The sequence below is a fragment of the Camelus dromedarius genome, chromosome 7, assembly GCF_036321535.1.
Source record: "Camelus dromedarius isolate mCamDro1 chromosome 7, mCamDro1.pat, whole genome shotgun sequence".
Lineage (NCBI taxonomy): Eukaryota > Metazoa > Chordata > Mammalia > Artiodactyla > Camelidae > Camelus > Camelus dromedarius.
Genome location: NC_087442.1, coordinates 43,538,902 through 43,559,529, shown reverse-complemented (window position 1 = coordinate 43,559,529; position 20,628 = coordinate 43,538,902). Strand labels below are relative to the sequence as shown.

General features: G+C 34.5%; 1 protein-coding gene across 4 annotated transcripts in view; it reads right to left on the bottom strand.

The window, feature by feature from the left end:
* The window catches only part of SKAP2 (src kinase associated phosphoprotein 2), a 150,814-nt gene that overhangs the window by 124,399 nt on the left and 5,787 nt on the right, over positions 1 to 20,628 (bottom strand). For all 4 annotated transcript variants that reach the window (XM_031455087.2, XM_064487490.1, XM_010995404.3 and 1 more), the window contains exons 2-4: positions 16,281 to 16,386; positions 15,650 to 15,675; positions 8,637 to 8,744 (exon numbers count right to left, since the gene is read on the bottom strand). In XM_031455087.2, coding sequence (XP_031310947.1) covers positions 8,637 to 8,744; positions 15,650 to 15,675; positions 16,281 to 16,386 — 240 coding nt within the window. The remainder of the gene's footprint in view (positions 1 to 8,636; positions 8,745 to 15,649; positions 15,676 to 16,280; positions 16,387 to 20,628) is intronic.

Genomic DNA, 20,628 nt, shown 5'->3' with positions numbered 1-20,628 from the left:
TCCGTTGGTGTCATTAAAATAGGAACATAGGCTGAGTATCAGCCTTTCCTCCTAAAAGTCCCCTTGAAATTCTTTTTGTTTATTTTCAAAGAATAAAAGTTTAATAACATTGGTAATCAAGGAGTATCCTCAATGTCAAAAATTCTGAGTAATCCCTCGCAACTAGAAGGCAGATGAGCCTGAAGCAATGAAGCCACGGTGGAAGGCACCAAAGCGCAGGAGGACACCAAGGAGAGTATGTGCTAGTTTTCCCAAATGAGCCTCAGAAATGCTACAAGCAGAGTTACAGGATGGTGAGGAGGGCCACTTATTCAAGAACTGTAATCAAAGCAGCTGGCAGCAAAGACATTTATGTTTGGACCAAATCCCAAAGTCTACTCTCTAAACAAAGTGTACTAGCTCCCTGAGGAGGACTCCCAGTGAGGGTCCTGAAACAGAGAGAGAAACTGAGCAGAGCCTCAGAGAGTTCCAGACTGCCCCACCCCCAACAACAAAAAAGGTGGAAAAGGTTAAAAACCTGTAACTAGAAATGAAATAAAAGCATTCAACTTCTACCTCAGTAATATGCTACTTCCTCTGACAACTGTGTTCCCATCTGCCTCTTGCTCCTCACTAAGATGTAGGCAGGCTGCCTCCAGGCAGGCCTTGCCCACCTTACTCACAGCTCCCAATCAGATGTCCCATTCAGTGGAAAAAGCTTTCAGGAGAAAAGGCATGCAAAAGCAAAGGAGCCCCACACAAACCACCTACGCTACTCAACCAAGTCCTTCACTCATAAACACGAATCAATAGCCAAGGCTCTTCAGATGCTTGAAGAAAACCAATAACATGACAGAAAAGGACCAATGTTTAAAATCCAACTTGTAGATAAAGCATAGGCAGCTTAGAGCTAGAGAATCAAACATAAATGGTATAGACCTTAACAATGCAAAAATAATTTAATTAACAAATTTGGCACTGAAGAGTGAGATGAGAGATGGAAGGCACTAATTCCATAGATTTATTAAAGAGTCAATAGGCACTGTGTGAAGTTGGCACATTACAAAATAAGAACATTATTTAAGTCAAAAGCAAACACCAAAAGAACTAAAAATAAAATAACACAAAATCGGGAGGCAGAAGTGGGAGAAGAGGGGTGAGGAGTCATCCATTACAGAGGGAGTCCACAGATACTGTTCAAGGATGATCAGACAAGAACTCAAAGTATTATGCCCAAAGTTATTACGGTAACTACAGAAGAAATTGTGACAAGTGGCTGCCTCTGGGGTTAGGGTAGGGTAGAAAAGGAGGCTTTTACTTTTTATTGTATACCTTTCTGTTCATTTTTATTTTTAGCCATATGCATGTCTCTTGTAATTAGAAAAAAAAAACTAGTCTAATTTTTTAAGTAGCACGGCACAGAAGGACCAAAGGAGCTGAAGGCTGCTACTTAACAAGTTGAATACGATGGTCAAGTGACCTAAGCCTTTTTGAGTCTGTTTCTGCAAAGCAAAATAGGGAAAATATCTCCCACATGGGGTAGTTTTGAGCCAAATAAGATGTGTAAAAGAATCTGGTTCAGTGCCAGGTTTATTCCAATAAATATTAAAGATGGTTTAATCCCTTTTCCTTCCTAAAGATGCCACCCCAACCACCAGCACAGTCACCCCTAAGGTATTTGTCTCAGAGGAAGGAAGCACTCTTTGGAACCCTGTGCCAGTCTAGCACGCTTTTCCTCTATAATTAATTGGTTCAGTCTACAGTCTTAACCTTTGCTTTTCAATGTTTAAACTCTAAATTCACATTTTGGCTCAGGCTGCAAACAGGAGACACAACTGAAAGCAGGAAGCTATACACTGTGACTTCTCCAAAGACTGCAGGCCAAATCCAAATATATGTAGCAGAAAAGAGAAGTCTGTTGTGTGCCTAAATCTTGTAATATATGGTGCCATGCAACAGCCAAAAACATCTTTACCATTGGCCCAGTGCTGATATCTAAAGATCTGTGAGTGGGGCATGAGTTCCTAAGGTATGCCCCTATTAATATGCAAACATTCCTAGGGGTAATTTATCAGAGCCTTTACAATGTACTTAACTGAGAGTTTGATTTGAGGGGGAAACAGATTCAAAAATGGGACAAGTACCCACAGAGAGCAGTCTCAGGAAGGGGCCTTGTGTAGCGTGCTGAGGGACCACAGAAGAGTGCAGGAAGTGAAGCACTTTTTTTAACCTACTTCAAGGGATTACCTAATGCCATGCCTGTTACACATTTGCACATGTGGCTCAAGTGCAATGGCATGGTCTGACTCACCTTTCTTTTCAGCTACAAAGGCCAATGTGATAAATGCCACTAGAACAGAAGTTCCCATACTTGAATGTATACCTGGGGATCTTGTATAAATGCTAATTCAGATTCAGGAGGTATGGGTGGGGACAGAGATTCAGCATTTCTAACAAGCTCCTAGGTTACAATCGGCTGCAGCCCATACTGTGGGGAGGAAGGGGCTAAAAAAATCCCTTCCTTTTCAATGAAACATCCACTGCTCCAACTGTGGCTCTCATCAACACCCCCTGAACCAAAAGCAACAGTATCTTAGTTGGGGAAGGGGCAAAATACAGTGGTTTTGAGAGCAGAGCATGGTCCTTGGAGTCAGACAGACATGAATTCAAATTTCAGTTCTGCCACTTATGTGACCCAGGACAAATCATTTAACCTCTCTACCCCTGAGTTTCCTCCACTGTCAAATAGTGATAGTATCTACCTCATAGAGAGGCTGTCAAGATTAAAAATAATGTAGCCAGGCATTTAGTCTACTGCCTCCACTAGATGGTCTCTTTGCTTTAATTCATCCAACAATTAACTGCCAGAACAATCTCCCTCAAATACGCATTCATCACATCAGTCTATTGCTTCAGGGGTCTCTTAATGACCACCAAATCAAAGTGAAACCCCTTAACTTGATTTGGTACTCAGCTCCTCCTGTCTACCACTCGCTTACCTCCAAGACACCCCCCCAACTCCTTCCTATTCAACATTACCTCTGGTTATTACCTTCTCCAGGCAAATCATTTCTGTGCCGCCATTAAATTTACTAATTCTGAAATGTAAGACTCAAGCATTTGGAGATCTAGGGAGCATCAAAGCAATCACCTGGTCCAAACTCTTCATTTCACAAATCAGAAAATAAAAATCCAGAGAGGCTAAGTGACTTGGCCTTGACAACAAAATTATTAACAATCAGTACAAAAACTTGATTTTTGGATTTCTACTCTACTTTCTTTCCAGCATCTTATTCCACTTTCTCTCCAGCAAACTTAAGGAACCATGCAAAACTCACTTGCATAAAAGGCCCTCTGTCTACAATTTACTCTACAACCTCTCAGAATGTAGGCATAAACTTTATGTTTTGGTTTTTCAACATGATGCCAAAACATATAACTGACTCATTCAACATATAAGGGAAGAAAATCAATGAAATCAATCATTTGTCTTGGTGTAGACCAAATCAATTAAATATTATAACACATACTAGTCACTGTTTTTAGACTCTGCCTTATTAGAACTTAGATTGTTAATTACCTTATTTTAGGTAGCTATCTGCTTTTTCCAACTAGATTATAGGTCTCTCGAAAATAGGAACTTTTGAATTCCCCATTGCTCTGTCAAAGTACCTTGCTCTTGTCTTCATGAATTGTGTAAATAACTGGTAATTTACTGTATTAAAGAAGCATTATTTTTCATAATGTTGAGTTTTATTACCTTTGCAATCTTTCTTATCTAGCCCACTTTGTTATATTATTTGCCCACTTTGTTTTTATACTGAAGTACTTTCCTATTCAATGACATAAAAATTAGAAAGATGATTCTCAATGGCTATGTGTTTTTATTTTATTCGATACATACCTTTGTGTTACAAAAATATTTTACATCTGTGTAACTTTATATCTTGAATCACGCAACACTTATCTTGAGTGTTAAAGACATGTTTTCTACTTTTTATCATTTCCCCAAAACTGTAACTCTTCACTTCTACCAAAGTACTTGAAGCTACACTACACACATTAGAAAAGGACTAAAATATTTAATCATTGTTCTTATACTACGATAACACAAGCTAGCAATTGGTATATTAAAATAACCCCCAAAAAGTAAAAAAAAAAAAAAAAAAAAAAAGACACCCAAGTACAACAATAAAGTGTTATGAATACAAACGTATGTATAAGTTGCAAACTAATCTAAATTCTCAGAATAAAATACAAAAAGATGATTTTTATTATCAAAAACCACATAATACTACACTTAGAAAACTTTTACTGTAAATGGTAAGTTATTCAAAGAACCTGTTTTTCCTGGTTTTAAATATTATTTCATATTCTACCAGAATCCAGAGAAAAGTAAAACATGAATTGCTTGGCTTTCATAAGAACTGAATTTTACATGAAAAATATCTTCCTCAAAAGTTTGGTGTGTTATGTGTAAAAATTTACACATTAAGTCTGTGTGCACATGGTTGGGTTTACATCTAAGCTTGCTCTAGATGCAATATAAGAGTTCATTATTTATAGGCATCACGGAGATAAGCCTTCTTAAAGCAATCCTTCGGAACAATTAATTCATATGTTTTATCAATCCAAATTTTCATACACTGGATTTTCTTTAAGAAAAAGTATACCAAAAAAGAAAAAAAATTATTTACTATTATCAATTATGATCAAAGTAGCTTAGCCTCTTTTCTTAATACCAAACTTTAAAAATAGTTCCATACCTAAGCCAGTATTTTTTCACATAAACCTATGTCCTTGTAATGCCTATAGTTTTTAGTAATCTATGTTACTTGGGAATTTTTAGTTAGGATGATACCTGGACAATAAATGACTATTTTATATCTTTAGCTTCATTTTAATCTTCCTATATGCATACCCTAGAGGTTCCAGATTCTTATCCACAAAGTGATTATGGTCTAGGACTGAATCAGATTTGTAACAAATGTCCACTGGGATCCTTCGACCTATCATCGACGGGCAGAGCCAATATATGTCTTCCAGCTCATTGAATCCTTTCACCTTACCTTAGGGACTCTCCACAATGCTGTACCGTTAGAAGCTTTCTTTCACAAATAACGAAAATGAATGAAAAATGATTTCAGAATAGAAAAATGGAAACCCAAGTCATTACATAGTATCTAAAAGCTACCCTGCATCTACAGCTTTAATGTCTAAACAAACATTCTAACGTGTATGATAAGGGATATGCTTCTGTAAGGTTTTAAGTTTCATTATCTCTAATTTTATCTGATTACTGACATGCACCATTTCTATTTACACTTCAATATGTCCAGCCATACAATAGCATAAAACCTCTAACAGTGATCTATAGGAGTCTAGAAACCACTAGGATTTGTTTCAAGTTTTCCAGGAAAAAAAAAAAGGTACAAAGCTGATAAAACGAAATTTCTAATAAATATAATTTTTATAAATATTACCAAATCAAAATGAAAGTAACAGCAGCCATGCAATCATTTATAAAATGCATTTTCCCTCAAAAAAATAAAGTGTTTCCAAAGAGAGAGAAGAAAAATTTACAAAGTACAATATTTTTAACCTATAAGCTTTACAAAAATCTGTCACCATCTATGTTACAATTCTAGTCATCAATAAGGTACTTTTTTTCAACGCACCATTCAAAAATCAATTATATCAACTCTTTTGTATAGAGAAGCAGCACACCTTTCAGGCAACTAGTATTAATGAGTAGACATGACTATAGAATCTCCATCTGTTTCTCTGACAAAGCTGTGGCTACTCTAGTCGCTCATTGAAATTCCATTAATCTGGTGTACCAAGGTCCAATGCGAAAATCAAAACTCCATCTAACCCTTTATCAGCTCACAATAACCTACAAGTGAACTCTGCCTGTTAGCATGCAGCAAGTTATGATTTTGCTATCAATCAGGCAGTTGGCCAATAAAAAAAAAAAAGGCAGGCTGGAAACAGCGTGTCTGGTAGGGTTTGGAGACTTTGTTTTGTTTTCTGTTTTCATCCTCTTTCAATTTCTATAGGGTGTCTGGACCTTGTGAGGTTATGCATTATTCTCCTTGGCTGTGATTTAATTGCTACCAGCAATCAAGTCGAAGCATCACTGAAGTGTGCTTGAATTTCATTAGAAGATATAACTTATGCTACTTTCCTACGGTACCTAATAAACCATAAAGAAACCAAAACACATATGGCTTGAGGGAATAACTGGAAAATTAGGTAGCCATTTGGGAACTGAGTGAACTTTTGAACCAGAGGAACAGAGAAAAAGAAATATTAAAGGAAAAGACAGACTTAGAATGCACACAGAGATGTGCAGGTCTGACCTTTTCAGTACCTTGAAAATTATATTAGCATTATGAAAAATACATATCATGTTTAGAGTTTATAATCCATCAAAGTTCAGATACTTTGTTAGTGCCTACCATAAGGTAAAAGTCAAAAGGACAAAACAACAATCTGATTTGACAAAAGGCCTTTTGGTGACCTGTGCTAATTTAGTTACACTTCTTGTTAAATGCATTATCATTTTATAATTAATATATCATTAGACTGAGGTCACATAATGAAGGAAAATTTATTCAGCAAAGGAAAGAACACCTATAAAATCTAAGTTGCAGGGAGAAAACTGATATGACTAGACAATATTTTAGAATGGAAATTAAAAGTCCAAGTGGTAGTTTTAAAATTATAGTATACTCAGAAGAAAATATAAAATTATCAAAAATAGTATTTATATACCAAAAATGAATCAAATCAAAAGTTAATTTTCAATGTTTAAGAATTGCTGAAATGCTAATGAAAATGCAATTATATTTAACAAAAAATTTGTTATACATGAATATAATTTATTTTAAAAGATTTAAATATTGAAGTTTTAACAAATCTTTCTCATGCTATTACTGTATTTCCTGTATATTTCACTATGAAAACAAACATGATAACATATGATATGATAAATTATTTACTCTTAAGAAAGAAAACACAATAATCATGTAAATGCACTATATAATGATACACTTTTCCTAATATATCACTGCCTATCACAGGTATTTAATTGTTGGACTTCTTAGGTTGTAATTTTTTAAAGAATGCACATAATGTCCCTTGTACATCAAAACATTAATGCTATTTTGAGAAACCCTGAGCATATATATTCTATGAATATATTCTGTGTGTGTATATATGTATATATATTCTCATGAGTATAAATATTCTGTCTCTGTATATGTATATATATACACATACTCCTATCTACCAACATTTTACAGAGAAGCAAAAAAATTGTAATATATCTGATAAAAAGTTCAACTCAAATAATAATTCATTGTTTTGCCTGAAAATATTATTTCATCAATTATAAAACATTTTCTAGTAGGAATGCTTTTGAAGATCAGGTTAGAAAGGGTAATTCTCTGTTTCAGATAATAAGTGTGACTAAAGAGAAATGTGTATCTTTTAAAAAAATACAGAATATAAGAGAAAGAAATTTTTTCTTTTAAAAATAGAAATTAAATGTTTGCCAAAATGTAAAATTCAACATAAATAGGTAAGATTATTGTTGCTACACATTGTACAAAGTTCTGAATATAAAAAAAGATTGTGTTGTTCCGAATCAGTGGTTAGAATGTTTATCACTTATGCATGTACTTGACTTATCCCTGCTCTGCAATAGACATAATTTTATACCTCATAAAAGCAATTTATGTTTCCAAAGGGAATAATCTGGATAACATAAAATGTGGAGTGCTCTGTTGCAGGAAGCATATTTTCATTCAGCAATTGTATTTAGAGATGGAACTGCGCAGTTTGATCATCATACAGTGGCAGAAAGCATTATTCATTTCTGTGTCTGTGTGAAACTTTGAGTGTCACAAATTAATATGCATGGCTAATTTATCAATACACATTCTTAATTTGTAACTATATATCATTCTTATAGGTCTCTGCAATTCAGATGCACTCAACTGGGTGGCTATAACAGAGAAAGCACATGCTACACTAAAAACAAGTTTCATAACTTTGGCAAGTTTTTAAAAATTACTAAGAGATAAATAATCAAGTTTATTACTATTTCAATTAATACAAAACACTATAATATCACTACTTAATGTGGGACATTTTTAGGTGACAATTAGAAAATTGTAAATGTGTATTAAAAGAAGTATTTGATGAAAACCTGTCCCAGTGAGAGAAGGTAATGTAGGAATAATTAAATATTTTATAAACCCATTTTGTATGAAGTTTTCAGGAAAAAAGAGATCAAAAACCTTTTTCATTATTTATAAAATAAATAATACAACGAGCCATTAAGCAGCACAATAAAATTATGCAAGAATACTATAATATTAAATTAACCAACAAACTTACTAATAATATTCATATGATGATGCAAGCATTCTAAAAATTCTAGTAAAGAAAATGTCCTAGGGAAAGAAGGAACTACATACTTAGGAAAACCACTAGAGAGAGCTCTTCTGTTCCTTAAAAGGTTCTGGTAAAGGTAAGTTAACTGAGGCATCTGTGTTCATCTGCTTTCTGACAAGACCACCACCTTTACACATTGCATTGTTTTGGGTTAGAGTGCCAAGAGGTATATTCTATAGGAAAATGTCACATACCATCAGAGTGGGCTTCATCATCTTTATCATATCTTTCTGAGGCTAGTGAAATATTGTCTTGAGGCCCAGCAAAAGGGTCATCATATTCTTCTCCACCTTCTGCATCACCTAGAAAAAAATCAGAGAAAAGCCTTTTATAATTTAGCCATCTTTAAAAATGTTACTTTGCCAAAGAGGCAAACTTTACTATTAAATTCAGTCACTTGCATGGAAAACTCAAAAAACTTTTTGAACTATTTTAATGTATATCCACTGTAATTTAGATAAAGTAAGAGTTTTTGAGGGTCAGCATACAACAACTTCTTTCTGGTACAAAAGGATATAAATTCCAAAATTATGATGGTCTGTACAAAGACGAGTAAAAAAAAAAGTAGAAGCAGGTTAAAATATAGTGTGTATCTAAAACAAACAAGCAAAACCAAAATAATAACAACAACAAAAAAGCATGGAAAGCACAACAGAGAAAATAATCCAAGTTAATTCCATTTACCTACTCAATAACTGGGAAAACGATGATGAGAAATTCAAAATTCAAAGCCAAATGAACATTTTATGTTTTCATAACAAATCACAGGATTACATTAGTACAGATTAAAAATACTCAGTTGCATTTTCAAGAGCAGAAATCCTTTATGGGAAAAACTGCTTTAAAACTCATATCATTCTCTTAAGTTCAAACAAGGTGATTTACAAACTAAACACTTTCTCATTCAGTGATATGTTACCTTTTTTTTTTTTCATGTTCCAGCCAGTTTCCTACATGATTTCCAAATCTTAGATTGTGATTGGTTGGTTTGAAATGATTTAATCCACACAATAAAATCTTGTGGTTGGGGTTTTTTCCACATACTTATTTAGAATAACTTTAAAAGAGTGAATCAAACATTTGCTATATCCTGGTTATACACAAGCACTCATTCTTCACCCATATTCAACAACAAAGAAAAATGTATCCTTAACATGATATCAATGATCTAACTGTTAACAACTTATGTTATTTGTTAAAAACTCAAGAGAAAACCAACCACCTCAGGTATTACCCAAAAAGCATGGTGAAAAAGATCTCCATAGGAACCCTAGAATGCCTACAGTATTATTTTAGATCATAGGTGCTGGGCAGATCCAGGTGAAAGCTACTGGGCTTTCCAAAAGGATATCTGTATCCTCTGCATCCATCTGATGGGTAGCACCCTACCTTCACCATATTTTTGTTAGAGGAAATAACCTCTTTCAAGACAACACTGTCAAAGTAATAGAAAATCAATATTCATGTCTATTTCCTTATAATTTTGATATTTCATCAGCATTCATCATCCCTACCCTGAGAGTAAAGATTGGGGGGTGGGGGTAATCACCCTTCAAGACAGTAAGAGGAGAATATAGAGATGACTATCATATTGTCTTTAGTGATTCCACCATCATATGCACCATACATGATGAAGTTTCTTCCCCAATTAAAATTCCAAGAAACATGTACAAATACTACTCATTCTTCAGATTTTAATTTCCCTTTCTTTTGAGATGTTCAGAGTACTTCTCAGAACATTCAGTGATCCCTTATATTTCTCTTACAGAAAGAAGAGTGATCTGATTTAAAATATGAGGTAAGAGAGAACCTCATAAAGTGCTAGTGAAAATATGTTTGAACATGAAATGACAGATCATGGAATATACAGCAGTAAATATCACAAAATTCTCAACTGCTCTTAGTTGCCGGAGTATCCTTCTATTCTTAATAAAGTAAGAATTTTTATGTTATGAATTTTCTAAGGATATTTCCTATCATGAACTATAGAAGAAATCTTGCTGTCGGGGGAAAAAAAGTGTTAGGATACTTCAACTATATCACCATAACTTAGCACTTAGCACATTAAACTATTATGAATATAAAAATACAACAATATAGCCAAGGACCCTATGGAAAGGATTTTGAAAAAAAAATTCAGATGCTCAGGCTTAAATCGATTAAACTCTATGTGGAAATAAACCAAAAAAATTTTTAAGTTTTAAAAATCAGAATTTGTTTATTATCTTTGATAATATCCACCATATATTGTTGTATATATATCCATGTATATTCACATATATACATACATACAGCAAAAAGATTATTAAAGCTATAAATTCAATGATATTTAATATGAGTTAGGAATATTCTACACAAATGAGTCACCAACATATTGAAGATCTCTGGTTTTGTTTTTTGCTTTCTTTTAAATCTACTTTTTGGATTATATAGTAAAGTGAAACTGTCTTCAACTTACCCATTCTATTCTAAGAACTGCAGTTAATTTCAAATACTGGTTTTTTGGGGAAAAAATTACTGTGACACTTATTTTTATCTAAGGCAAAATAAATTAAGCACTGTTACTGGCCTCATTTCTTCTCTCTCTCCTTTTTAAGCTTCCCCTGAATTAACTCAGAAAGTAAAGAATAAAAATCTCTGTGGTAGCTGTACAGGGTTATTTCCTTTTTTTTATTTTTTTTTATTTTTGGGGGGGGGTTACTTCCTTTTAAATTTTCATTAAGTTGAAAAAAACCCATCATTTTTCAAAATTGTTTTCTTCATTTTAGTGTTGTCCCAGTGATGATCCATGCCCCCCCCCCATTATTTTTTTTTCAACGCAATAAAGAGCTGCTGATAATAAGGAGCTTTAATTGAACACAGGGGTCGCTGTTGAGTAGTGCAAAGCATTTTTTCTCCCAGGGGCTGAGTATTTGCAGCTATACCTGCAAAGACTGATAAATTAAAAGGAAAATGTTCAACTTGTGTCTATGTAATAGAAAACTGAACTCTGAAGCAACAATGAGCATCAGGTAAACGTACCCGATACAATTTACAGACATAATTGAAAGCATTACAGCCTAATCAGACATCTAAAAGAAAAGCATGCTCAAATGAAATGTCTACAGAATCATTAGTTGGCAGCCATTCTATTACACTCACACATAATGTCAGTGGTGCCTTGAGCCTGTGCCAATGACAACAGCATAAATTTTGCATCTCATTTCTGTGGCCATAAAATTAATGATCAGTTTAAAAATACTTCTTTGTAAAAGTTATTGTGCAAAGAAAAGACATGAATGTGTCCCTGTTATGTACTCACAAGGATAATTATGGGGTTGTTGCTCATTAATACTGTTTCTTGTTTCCCTAGAAAAGCATTTGATTTATCCCACAACTTTCAAAAGTTTAATTAACGATACAAAGTTAACAGTCTAAAAGACAATGATCCAAGACCTCTCGTCCTATAATTTCATTGGCAACTTAAGTAACACAGCAAAATCAAGGCTTAATCGTACCACAGCAGCATATTTCTTTGAAAAATACTTCAAAATTTATAATAGCTGGGTTCAAATCACTATTATCCTTTCTTTTTTATATGGCTCATGATCAATTAACATTTTCCTAGATGCCTGGAGATAAAGCCCAACAGCAACTGAACAGTCATGATTTCTACCACCAATGAAGACAAACCCTTCTACTGCTTTTTCATCAAATACAGTCTTTTTTAAAAAGCAATCAGGTAAATATTAAACTAAATAATATACCTAAAATTCAGATGATAACCATTCCCTCTTAAAGAGTATTAAAAAGCAAGTGTGGTGAGGGAAATTACTTGAGTGAAAAAAATTAATTTCTAATTTTCTACTCAGTTCACTTGTCGAAACTAATTTCTCAAGTAATAAAATACAGCTAAATAGACAGAATTAAGCATTTAACTTCTTAAGGGAATCTGTAGTTCTTAAAACTTTGAAAGATGTAGGTCACCACAAATAAGATTCTCTTCATAAGTCTTCTACCATAGAAGGGCTAATCTAAAGCATGCAAAGATAAGGCAGAGTTTTAAAAGCATGATACTGTTCTCAAGCACTACCTTTAAAATCTACTTCTACTACTACAGGAACCATAATCTCAAGCATGCTTAACACATTTGTACAAGGCCAGAGATGGGGGTGGGGATAGGGGAGCTGCAAGTTATTTGATCAGATTTCACTGGGAGCTAACTTTCAATAGAACATATATGTTAGGAAGGGTAAAGAAAAGGAAATTAAACAACATCCAAAAGTCTGACTTTTCTGCTGTTCTAAAGAATTCCATCAGAACAAACTAAAATGGGTCCTTCTCACCTAACAGCCCTGCCATTCAAAGAAGTAGTTTAGTCCATTAATGAACTTAATAATACCAATGAAGTCAAAGGAAATTGCTTCCTAAGTAAATCTATTCATATTTAACAATATCAATGGAGTCTTAAGAACAAAATCTATTAAACGACTTTTTTAATTAGAGGAAAAACATTTTAAAGGAGAAAATGAAAAGTTTTTAGTTATGACAACCAAAGGGAATTGAAAGCAATATTTTCACATTTTTTAAAGCTGTAGACACCAACACTTTGCAAATTTGAAAAATACTCTCTTGAAATATTTGCATGCCCTTCTTTTAATAATTTATGATTTCCTCAAAAATTATTTGAAAATGGAATTATAAATCAAGATTTACTAAATCCTCTTGATAAATGAAGTTGCATCTGAGAATAAATAATATTTATTGGACACCTACTATGTGTCATGCATAGGTTTCTTCATATTATCTCAATCACCCTAAAAAGAAAATAATAATACCTAAATCATCACTGGAGTAAAACAAGTCTAACATAAAGACAAGATACAACTACAAGTAAAAATTTTTTAATCATATACCTAATATATATTAGAAAATTCTATTTGAACTCAGTCAATAATAGACTTTACTCAATTAGTAATATATTTTCATCACAAAAATAATTATTTCAAGTCACATTGAAGAGAGCTACGACTTTGTTATGAGACAGAGAACAAATTCTAAAATAATCATAATTCTGTTGTAAAATAATTTTAAAGTGAGCATAATTCTAGTGTATGAAGACTGTATTTGGGAGTATAATTTATATTATCAGGCTATATTGCAACTAAGAATAAAAAACTAGAGTTGGATAATTATTCTGTCATGTACAACATTTGAAGGCTGTAAGAAAAGATGTGAGAGGAAAGGAAAGAAGGATGATAGATATCTGTGTACATTAGAGAAACTAGTAACTCACTTAATAGAAATGAATAAATGTGAATAGAGTTCATTTTACTTAAGAACTCTCTTCCAGGTCCTTTTTTCTCCCAAGAATGATATTAAAATGGTACTTAACTATCACATAAAAAATAAATAAATAAAATATGTAAAACAAATATGAGTATAAAGGTAAAAAAGAAGGAAAAAAGAGCCTCTGTTTACTTCATGGTGACCCCATGTTGACCTGAGAGAGAGAGAGAGTGAGAGAGAGAGAGAAAGAGGAAACAGCCAAAAGGAATTCTGCCCAGGTCTCCTTGGATGAAGATAATCCAAAAGCCCCAAAAAGAAAATGTAAGGGAAAAAAAAAAGCAGCACTATCAAAGTATACTTAGATGAACTTAATTTATTCAATGTAGAGATCTGATTATTAATAAATTTCTACTTCAAAAAATATGTATCTTGAATAACTGCTTATTCAACTATTATGCCTGTACTAACTTCCCTTTATTATTTCTAACAAACTATAGGAATAGTCTTTTTAGAACAAAGCTGAATTACACTTTGAGAATAGAATGGCAGAAAATGACTCAGCTTCTCATACTTCTCCAAGGTATACATCTAATTTATCCACACGCTTACTTTTGAGCAGGTATTCTTGGCGATTAGTTAACTCAATACAGCAGTACTGAACTATAAATGACTTATTCCGAGGAAAATGATTATGGGGAATCTCTGAATTCTGTGTTATTTGAACTCATATCCTAGGCTCACTTTTCAGTTTCTATCAAATACTATATAAACTTCCATTCACTTTAGAGACAAAGAATGTGTATCTCAGGAATGTAATTTTAATATCCAAACACCTGAACAAGTCCTAAACCAGAATACCAAAGGGAAAGTTCCCACCTAATCCTCGAAACATATACAATTCTATAATTCTCACTTCCTCCAGTCACAATGACCTTGATGAGTTAATGTGAAAAGAAACTGTGGTTTCCTTTTAACTGTTTGATTTTAGGTTTGTCTGGTTTATTGAAACTGTCATTACGCTCTCACTTACCAGTTGGCAGAGATATGAATTACTCTGTGGTATCTGCTAAGCTCAGTTAGAAGATGCCATACTGTTTCCCCTAAACAGAGAGCCTCGCTCCACATAGGTTAACTGACCTCATGTTGTGACCCTCATACCAGCATCCACAGGCTTCAGGTCATGACCTATGAATTAGCATCATGGAAGTAAGGGTCATACCGAGTTTTCCTTACAGTACTGAAAACATGGAATAGTAGAAACTTCCTACGCCTTTCTGGATTTGGTTTTCAGTGCACTAAGCAGCTGACACTCAAATCTAAAAGAAGACAATCAGCTTACCAGCACTCTCACGTATTTCCAAAAAGTGAAACTAAATGCCCTTCTTTGAAAATGTCTGTGGAATACATGCATTCATATCAAAAGAATCACAAGAATAAAGACCAGCATTTGAAAAAGATTTTACTCATGTTCTCAAACACAGATTGATACTGTTTTTAAAACAATTAGCCTTTAGAAATATTACCTATGAGCACCCAGCCACAGGCCCTCCTGTTCCCATCACTAATATAAAATAATCTCTACAGGGTTCAATGGTGTTGGGTTGGTATCTCACCTCTGCCTTACCAAACCCTTCCATGTGTAACTGCAGGTATATATCTTTCTTAACAAACTACTGCCACATGAACTCTAAGAAACATAAAACTTAAGAACGTTAAACACAGATTTCTGCATCAGAAGATTGTGCAGGGTAGATTTTGGATATGCTTTTTAATTTTATTCTCAGCAGGGGGAGCTAGTACTCTCATCTTGAAAGTCTATGTACACAACATGGAAATTTAAATTTTGATTCCAATTATCAAATTTCAGTATGTGCTATATATCCCTATTGAAAATCCCTGCAAGGGAAAAAAATCATGTCTGACAAACTTGAAAATTTACCTTTGTCTTGAAATTCCTGAAGATAGCTGCAAAATAAAACAAGAACATTATATTTAAAATAAGGGTTGACAAATCAAAACAAGGTCTAATCAGTGGCAATAATTCAAATCCACTTTAAAATCTATAAGTATACATATAGAGAAAAAAAACTACTTCCTATCCTGAAATGACCTTTCAAAAGGCTTATGGATTTATAATGAAAATATTTTTAAAGACCTAATTTACAGCAGTAAAATCAGAATATATCCTTAATATCTACAACTTATATTGCATTTATTCACTTCAGTATCTGGAGGTATTTTCCGTATTTATTTTAAAATTCTCAACCTACCTACATCTTACCATTTAAACCAAATATATCCTCAGATAGTCAAAATAAACGATTGGAATTTGCAAGAATGCTTAGAAAAATACATAATCAAGAGCCTTTACAAAAAGGGTATTATGATAAGTATGTCTGTTTTTAAAAACTATTATGGTAGAAATATAGTTTGTCCTTTAAAAATACTTAACACCAATTAAATTAGAACATAAAAATTTAATTCCACAATAACCAATCTTTCATTAAAATGTTAATTACAAAGTTTCTTCTAAGTAAAATATTAGTAATAAAAGGAAGTAGGTGACTTACATAGACTTTACATCTTTTATCTTCTTAATAAGGAAGTCTCTCTTTTCCTTTGCTTTCTTGGATAAATTTTCCCCTCTCAGTGTGTCTGCTACAAATGTTTCAACATCTAAATCATGAAATATAAGAAAAAGGATACAAATTATAGGAAAGAATCATTTTTTGTGAAGACAAATAGGATAATGATTGTTTCTACCCATAAGTGTTAATATCTGTACAATTTGTTACAGTTATTTATCAATCCAAAGCATAGCAGTTGAAGTATGTTTCAAATACTAAGTTGGACAAATCTGTTCACCACTTAGCTAATAAAATTTGTATGCTCTACTTATGCTTAGCACAGCAAATGCTATTTGGATGTCTGGCATCATTAAACCAGGAAGAAACCCACAAGTTTTAATAAACTATGGTGCCCCATAAACAAATTCATATATAAGCAGGCACAGAGCTTTTATGCATGAGTTACTATCATTTTATAGTATTCTGTAAGTTCCTGCATGAACAGGTCATTCACAATATTATATCAACATAAGCTAATGTCTCTGGCAAAGGCATGTCTTTATCAGCATAATCAATTTTTAGGTATATGCAATGCTTAATGCTTTAAAGGAAAAAGTTAATCCCTTTTTCTAGCCAAGATTCCCAAATCAAACCCTCCTCTTTCCTACCTGCCCCACCTACTCTGGCTGGCTATCCTCAAATAAAAAAGATAGTAAGTTGTGTGGTTTTGTGTGCTCTTGTTTCCTGCCTTGGTATTACTACCTGGAAAGATTTCTTTAAATAAAGGAAAAAGTGGCAAGAATAGATTCATCTACTGTTGAAAAATACAGTAACCAAGAGGTAAGATTTCCATGATCTCATATAACATTTTCACATAGCTTTTTTTTTTAATTTAGTAAACTTCTAAATTACTCTGCTTTCTAATTCTCTCTAGCATACAATTCCATCAAATCCTTACTGGTTTGACTTTTTAATAGCCCCACTCTTATTATTCATGAAATAGTGTACAACTTTAAATTAATTTTATATTCAGAATTTCAATTTTCACTTTGAGATATCTAATATGGAGGATAACATTTAAAAAATTACAGTGGGTATAACTATAAACCATCCATATTTGAAACTGAAGAGATGTGTATATGTTTTACTTTCTTTTGATTTAACTAATTTATCTCCTAATTCACACTGATAAAAAGGTGGTATCTAAACATACAATAATATTAGATTTAATTAATTCAAAACACTATAACAAATAACCTTTGACTGTATTTACAATTAGTAATTTAAAACCTAGCATTTGAGATAGAATGTTGTAATTGATCTTAAATTCTTGATTACAAGAGTACCTTGATTCAATGAGCGAAGTTGATTAAACTGTTATTCTATACCATCATAATAAATGTGTAAAGGTGATTCTTTCAACATGACAAGTGAAAGAATTAAAATTTAATTCTTGAATAATTTTTAAGTAGCTTTCTAGTTTCAAGTCTATTAATCACTAATGTTAAAAGTAAGTATCAAAACAAAACAAAAGCAAAATGTCACAGCTTCTCTTTCCTTGAGCAGTCCATATTCTGAAGAGGGAGGCACAAGAGACATAATCCAGTACCAGTGCAAATTAGACCTAGACTTCTAAAGTGAGTTCAAAATAATGAAACTTTTTTTTTAAGTGCTCTTCTCTAAACTCTAAATTTTGTACCCACAGGAGCAAGCAGCCTCTGGACATTCAGATATTAGCTGAAATGGAAAGAGCTCACTGGCTTCTCTGAGATGGCTCCAATGACTCTGCTAAGGAAGTGGAATAAGGGAAGGAGTAGCACCTCTGCTTATTCTCTCTTCCAACTGGACTCGATACTTGGGAGAATCACTGGCATAATGATTAGCAAATAGTTTGCTTAATGTTACTTCCACTCAGTGTTTGTCTTTAATTCCCTCATCCACACGAGTATTTAATTGCCTATTTTACATTTTCATTATACAATCCAAGTTTAAACAAACGGGATCTATTTTCTATCTCTGGAAGCAATAACAGAACAAATTACAACCCAAGAGTTTTTTCTTTAAAAAGTCTTTTCAGTTCGATAAAAACTCAAAAAACAAAAGGCTGTAATGCCCTAGACAGTGCTTCTTAACAGTTCCCCAAAATATTTTTCAATTATTGAACTATGCTATTTTATGAGGAAATACTTGTTCAAATAGTGTGAAACTGCAGGAAAAATCTGCATTGTTTGTTTTCTGAGGGGGAGAAGATTCAGAGATTAGGCAAGGCGGAAATTCTGTATTTTCAGAGCTGTCTTAATGTATTTATTCCAAAACTTATGCCAGAAAAGGAGTTTAAGGCAACCAAAAAGATTTAATAAACATTCATTTAAAAAATTATTTCACAAAGGAGATATGAAAAGCACAGAACCTGATTTGCTGTTTTTCTTTTTCTAGCAACTAAGAACTTTAAAGTGGAAGCGGCTCCTGCAGTAATCTTTAGTTTGGTGCCCACAGATTTGGGTGGTTTTCAAGTTTTTGAAATCTGGGTTATTTCTTAAAATCCACACTGTGCCCATTTATTTTAGAATCGAACGAAACCAGCCTCTCCCGGACACAGGAGACCCTCCGGGCGTGCCCGTGGCCCTCGCGGAGCCCCTGTGCGGAGCACGGACCCTGCTCCCCCCGCGCAAAGACGGAGCGGGCGCTGAAAAGTTGCGGGATTCACTGAGATGCTAGGGCTCCGCTGTCTGCAACACTCGGAGTGTTAAACCCCAGGGTTCCGACCTCGGAGCCGTGAGCAGGGAGCACTCGTTTGGGGCAGCGCTCTCGTCAAACAAATGGGACTGGATCTGCGGCTTTGTAGCTCAGAGCCAGGGTAATATTTCAAAAGCGAGCAATAAAAGTCCTGGGCGAATCAAGCGCTCCTCTGGCTGTTTGGAAAAGAGATTTGAAGCTTTTTATTGTGCTCTGAATAGCCCTGCAAACGGTAAGCTAGCGAGCGCTTTAGCCCTCTTCTACCTTCCTTCAGGGGTCGTGTCCCTCTGTTAATATGTAGATTTCACTGACTCCAGACTGTCTGTAATTCGGGCAACAGCCGTAATTCGTAATTTGATTACAAGAAAAGGTCAGCCTGCCTCCTCGCTGGCCTCTTGGCCTGGTGAGTTAGAATTCCTCTTTCTCAGAGGGATCGGCTCAACCGCATACTCACCGCGGGAGAGGAGAAGCTTAGGGACCCACCCCGCCACTTGGAGAAACTCAGTTCCGGGCGCCCCCTACGCACCAGGTCTAACCCCGACCGCTCCGCCCCCCCGTCACGTAGACCGCAGGTCAGCGCCGCCGGCATTTAACCCAAGAATTGGCCCCATCTCCATCCGCCTCTGACCCCAAGTCATCACCAAGGAAGTTACCCAGCGAATACGAATGCGGTGGTGATTTCTGTTCCTGTAAAACCTTAACACTGTCAAGAGTAAACCTTATCTCCGGGTAAAACTGTAAAGATCTAGGGGAGAGGACCGCTGAAAAGATCTGATTTACAACTGCTCTGTAGATAAATGTTAAGGTCTGAAAACAAAATTAAAAGATGACATCATGTCTTGGCTCAGCAATCCTCAGTTTCAGTTAGAAACCTCTCAATAGCCATCGCAACCCCTAAGAGGCAAATACTTAGCACACACCAAATAACCGAATGGTACTCCAATTTTCCTTTTTCCTTTTCCTGAACATATGAACCCCTCAGAAAAATCTACCACCCCATCAACCCCTAGAGCCCGAGAGGCTAGGACAGGTATCTAACACACACTAACACACACACACACACACACACACACACAAACACAGGCTAACAGCTTCCTGCCAATTTTCATACTGATCATACGGTGAAATGTTGAAACCACACGAAGTTTTTTTTTTTAAAGCTTTTAAAGTCTTGCAAACAATAAACTGTCAGCTTATCCAACATGAATACACAGCACAGGTTCCTACTCCTCAAGAAAGCCAAGGTATGACCACTTGCACTCACCATCCTCCACCAGCAAACAGCCTGGAATATGACTTCCAGGCTGGAGGTTGTAAACAAGTCACAAAGGTAACAATATCTGATGTCTTCTGCCTAGTCCCCCAACCACCCAATACTTACCTGGGTTGGCAAGCAAGGGGCAAACACACACACACACACACACACACACACACACACACCCTCTGTGATGGCTTGAATTGTGGAGGAGAGGGGGACAAGAATTAGACTGAATTCACTATCATATGCTGAGCCCCAGATCAATAAAATAAGTAAAATCAATCAAACCATACCCCAAATGGCTTTACTACTTAATTCCACATCTTTCTCTATGAATTGGGCCAGGTTTCACTTTGT